The following is a 5,876-nucleotide window of genomic DNA, read 5'->3' as shown; positions in this document are numbered from 1 at the left end:
ATCGACCATAACTGCTTTAAACCATTTACAGCAAAATAAATAAATAAAATGAACAATGGAATTTTCCCATTTTTTACACATCCGAGTACATACAACAATATAATTGGTATCAATTAAAAGGTCAGCCATCTCTCTTGGATATACTATCAACTTCTCGGGTCTATGTCCTTCATTAGTAAATATGTACGCTCCAGAATACAAAATTTGTCGTTTTCACACAAAAGTCTGTGTCTATTTGATCCGCTAAATATCGACCGATCTTCATCACAACTGTCATGCTTATTCTATGGCCAGACCATTTCTCTGTGTGTAATTTCGTGGTGTTCGGGTCATAATTGTGGCTTCTAGAGCGACAAAAAAGACAAAAATAAAGTTTTTGGCCCATTTCATCCCCATTTGGCTAGCATCCATCCTACATGCAAAATTTCGTGACGATTAGTCAATAACAGTGACCTGCATCGTGTTTACAAATTATAATGGACACATGTCTATATCGATTCAGCTAGTCGAGAAATGACCGGTATACTTAAAGGTTTAGGACCAATATTTCGCGGGATTCGCTATCCTGATTCGGATTCCTGACAACACTGTTGTGTAGAGTATAAATATTTTTCGTAGGCTGACATTTGTCAGAAAACTATAATTTTTCAGACAAAAACCTAACGGATTTCTTGTAAAAAAATCATGAAAGTGGGATTTTGGTGCTCAAAATTATGTCAAATGTCAAACTAATTCTAAATAAAACAGTATGCACTTCGTCAGCAACCCACGTTAACATCGTTATGTGAATGTTTTGCACTACATCTGAAAATTTACATGACGTCTAATGCATCATACATAAAACAGCTGATCCAAAAATGCTAAGTTTGCAAAATCTTACTGCTAAAATTCTTTCAGTAAACTCCAGTAAGTTTGTTGTTGTTGAACTGTCAAACTTGCTCTCTCACTTGACTCTCTTTTACTGGATTTTATTGATTGAATAAATTGTCACAGAACTTATGGAAACAGTGAATTATATATATGTATTAGCAAAGTGCCCGCTACTTCGTATGCGGAAAAGGAATATACAAAAAAATAAATAAATAATATTTCATATGGAAGTCGTGAAAACTTGTTGTACTTGTAGTTCTGAATTCCACCTCTATTCTTACATATAATATCATGTTAATTATCATGTACCTGGTACTTTTCGTACACATAAGCACTATTTTCCGAAATCTCTTTCTTATTTCGATTAAAAATAGATCAGAATTCCAATTGTATATTTACATACAGGTTCCACATTTAGTTCCATTTAGCACTTTTCGAACACATAAGTATACATTTTCTAGACTATCTCCGTACCACCACCACCACCACTAAATTTAGTACCAAAAACCCTTCCAAATTTTAGGTTTCCAGCTCTCCCAAATCCAAGTTGCAAATCTAGTGCCGTTTAGTACTATTCGTACACATAAATATGAATTTCCAAAAATGTCCCTATAGCTCAATCCTTCTAACTTTCTGGTTTTCAGCTCGATCCTTTCAAGTATCATCCAAATTGTACTAAATTTAGTATCATTTCCTAAACTACCTCAATCCTACACTCCAACAGCCATTTTAATTCCAAATTTGAAAACTCCAGCTCTATCTGTTCACCTAAGTACCATTTAGTCCTTTTCATACACATAAGTACGATTTCTTAAAGTCCTAATTAATATTTTCAGGATTCTATTTCTATACACTGAATTAAATGCAAATAGTACCAAATTTAGTACCATTTTGTACTTTTAATACACATAAGTACGAATTTATTAAACCATTTCTATACATCAACACCACCTCCCACCCTGAATTCCACATAAAATTTCATGCTTCTAGCTATATATGTTCAATATATACCACTAGTACTAAATTTAGTAAAGTTTTACTTTTAGTACACTTATACAGTGGTGGTCACGTAATTAAAACATTTATTGTGGTAAACATTTTTTGATCAGCCCTCGATTTGTTTGAAGTATTTATGAATTTTTTTAATTCAGAACACTTCGATATACTGCACTTTAGAGATTTAGTGTGAAAATAGAAAATTATTGCATGCAATTCTTCCATAAATAACAGTTTTAATGAAAATACATCGGCTTTGAAGTGGCCACATAATTAAAACATTGTGTAATTTTTTGCTTTACTGCTGTGTGCCAGAAACTTTTACTCGTCAACATAGGCGTTGATCTCTGTTCGTTCTGTTGTGACAGATATATATTTTTTTAATTAATTTTAATTTTAATTACGTGACCACCACTGTATGTCTAATTTCCAAAAACCCTTTTGTACAGCTTTCTAACTTTCCATCAGTGACCCACATTCCAAATTTCAGAATTCTAGCTCTTCGCGTTCGCCGAATACAGAGGGTACCATATTTGGTACATTTTAGTACATTTCGTACTCTTCTAGTTCGAATTTCCAAAAACCCAGCCTTATCTCACGCCTACACAAACAACAACAACCCACACTCAAAATTTCAAGCTTCTAGCTACAGACGTTTCGTCTGCGCGATGATCTGTCAGTCAGTCACTCACTCACTCACTCAACACTAAGCTCTTTTATATATATATAGATGTATACGTAAAAAAATAACAGCTGATACATCCACTTCATCTCATTTTATTACTAGTCTCATGTCATAATTATACAAGGTAGTCTCGGGCAGACATAAATATAAATATAAGTTGTAATAAACTATGGTTAAATCTTGAGAGCAATGTTCTGCCAATCGACATACATAAAATTGTATGAAATTTATTTTCAAATTATTTGAAATTTATATATGTATGAATTCCATTATTAATTTCTCATAGTCTAAACGCGCCTTAATATGCACATGAGATCAATCAATGAATTATTTACTGCAAATACGAATCGAATATATCCATCTCTTTATTGTCATAAACAGTATACAAATAACCAAAATAATGCATTGAAAATGATAAATGCCACCGGGAATAGGAAGCGAGCCTTGCGATCAATCCACAAAGAGACTTCATGTGGTGTCATTGTCGACCACGACTGATTCTCGTTAGGTTTATTATCTCGGTCGGAGTAGTTGTCGTCTACACTTGATGTTATGGTCGCTATTGAATCCGACGATGTAAATTTACTGGGTGTCTGATCACCGACAGTTATTATGACCGGCGATGGTGGGTCCACGGATAGAAAACGATCACAAGTTGGCCGCGACTGTTGTCGCTCGTTGTCGATCATTTTGTGGCGTTTCATGCGAGGCGTTAGAGTTGATTTCAAAATATATTTACTTTTGACTTTTTTCACCTCGACACTATTTTTCCGACGCCATATCGTATTGACAAAGGCAAACTCTACCAGACTGCCAAATATGAAGAAGGTACAGCCCAAAAACCATACCTCGGAGACCTTAATATAACTGACTTTTGGCAAGTTGTTCTCCTGGGACGATGCCAGCGTGATAAATGATAGCAGAGTGGTGCACCCAAGGGTTGTACGAGCTGGGGTTTGGTCAGCCTGCAACCAGAACGACACCCACGATATGGCCACGATCATTATCGAGGGTAAAAAGTAGTCCATGACATAGTAACCCACTTCTCGCACTAGGTGGACAGTGAAGCTCAACGAGCTGTAATTGCCAGCAAATGCTCCGTGCCGTAAGTCATTCAGATCGGCATTAATAATGGTTTCGTTCGTCCAGGCATTTTGTAGGGCGTACTCGGTTAAATGCATCTTGGGGTCGAATGTTACCGGAGCGTTTTCCTCCCAAAATAGACGTAGTTCCGTTGCATTATACATCCAGCTCTCCAGGACGGTGGGACAGTACTGCTCATCAAAGGGAAACTTTTGCAATTTCATCCAACAGTACAAAGTGGCTTGAATGCGCGACGATGTGATGACAGTACCGTCTGGGTTAATTGAAGTGAGTATGTCTTTTTCGCTGGTCCCAAGAACGTTCGAATCGTGTTCGTTTGCGAGGAATATATGCGGAACCCAGATCAATTCGCGCAATTTCGATTCTCCCAAAATGGATTGTTTTCTGTTCGGCGCATACTTGTCGAAAGCTAGACGAGGGTCTTTGTAACGCAATTGCAGCAGACCGTGCATCTTGAACTGCAAGTCGCTCGTATCGAGATTCTGCAACACATAAATGTATATGCGAACGTAGACATCCAGCGGAGCATCGACAATGGTTTCGTTGACCACAACATAGGGACGTTCCAGCCGATCATAACGGCAAGGTGCTGTCAGGCGATTAATCAACTGAGTCTGTGTCAGCTGAGCCGCATCGTCAAGCGAGGAACATGTTTCATCGGCACTTCTCGTTACATTCAAATCTGTCGAGATCGAGTATGTGCTCTCGTTAACTGGTATACTGTTCACTGTTCCCGAGAGGGCTACACGTAATTTTTCGATGCTATCAGTGCCGGGAATAGTGGCGTTGACCGCCGAAGCCAACACTCCTGTTACGGTATTTACGTCAAAAGAGCCCGATACGACCGTTAACCCGAGGCAAACTATAACGAGATTTATCTCGTTCGAATATATAATCATAATTTATGTTCGTTAACACTGGTTGCGACTTTCACACTGAAGGTGTTGATTCTGCCCGCTATGCGGTTGCCGGTTATTGACTATTTAACTGTGCATACGAGGCTGTGATTTTCTCTATTTACCGTCCACGCACAGACTGACTAACTAGCCAACCAGTCAGCCACTACTATGGGGAAATCTATCAGAATATAACGACTCGTACAGAATACTCTTCAAATCAAAGTGCTCGCAAAGAACCCACATTACTCCGATTGTGGTTTTGTGTATACGCATACATAAACATCCTACGTCAATTTCTACTGCACAGTGGTTTAAATTTTTTGTTGTGATATTTGGAAAATGTCTTATCAAGGTCAATTTCTTTTGAGGAAATTAATTTAAAACAAAGACAACAACTGTTACGGGAAGGTTACGGCCGAATATGAAATACGCTATCGTAAAAAATAGATTTTCAATATCAGGACCCTTTTAAACATATTAAATGTATGTGCAACTTTATTGTCTATTTCTGTGACATTCGAACAAATTTGAATTCGTTATGATAAGAAAAACAGGCGCAAATTTTAGCTAGGCCGAACGATACCCCACCAATGAGGATAAAATCTTCAAAATAACAAAAATGGTGCGGTAAATACCAGACATCAAGAGAAATAATTAGATATTTGGAGGTGTTGCAGGCGAAATGACGATCGGCCTTTACAAAGCTTTGGGAAAAATAATGAATTAGATTTAAACGACATTTACATTATGCTTAATTTATGGGGATTTAATTTACAAGTATGCAATGGCATTGACAATTAAAACCCACTGGGTTAACTAAATCCGGTACAATGTAAACGTTCTATTAGTTTATATTCACTTATACAATACCAATTGATAGAGACTAATATTACATTGACTTTTCAGTATTCGTGAGTTTTTTTTCCGAAACAGTCTGATATCAAAATAAGTATAACTAATATGCTAATGTAGGGTACCAATAGATCCGCTCTGAAATACTTATTTTATTTTGTTATGACTCTGATTTGTTTTTTTTTTGTTTTCGTTATTATTTATTTGATTCTTTTCTGTAGTGTTTAATTTAATTTAATATAATTTTTATTTCCTTATCTTGAAGATATATCACAACACTGAACTTCAAATCGTACACATGTATTGTGTCCACGATCAGGGCAGAGGGGCCGAGCAGAGGGCAGAGCCGGTGAACGCGTAAGAGTGGCAGCAAATAATGAATGTATTTTTCTGTATTTTTGTAATTCTTATCTTAGGTTTTTGTCTTTCTTTTTGGAATATCAATATTTGCTTATGTCTAACATTTTGAT

General features: G+C 36.6%; 1 protein-coding gene across 1 annotated transcript; it reads right to left on the bottom strand.

Moving 5' to 3' along the window:
• Nucleotides 1-2,921: 2,921 nt before the first annotated feature.
• LOC133323202 (pH-sensitive chloride channel 2-like) lies at nt 2,922-4,554 on the bottom strand. The gene has a single exon (XM_061532156.1). It carries the CDS (start codon nt 4,552-4,554, stop codon nt 2,923-2,925), a length of 1,632 nt encoding a protein of 543 aa, XP_061388140.1. The 3' UTR covers nt 2,922.
• Nucleotides 4,555-5,876: the final 1,322 nt, after the last annotated feature.

This window comes from Musca vetustissima, unplaced genomic scaffold (assembly GCF_032173495.1).
Source record: "Musca vetustissima isolate MV318-11 ecotype Yass unplaced genomic scaffold, APGP_CSIRO_Mvet_v1 utg1756, whole genome shotgun sequence".
Taxonomy (NCBI): domain Eukaryota; kingdom Metazoa; phylum Arthropoda; class Insecta; order Diptera; family Muscidae; genus Musca; species Musca vetustissima.
Note: the sequence above shows the minus strand (reverse complement) of the source record. Positions and strands in the feature narration are given on the sequence as shown.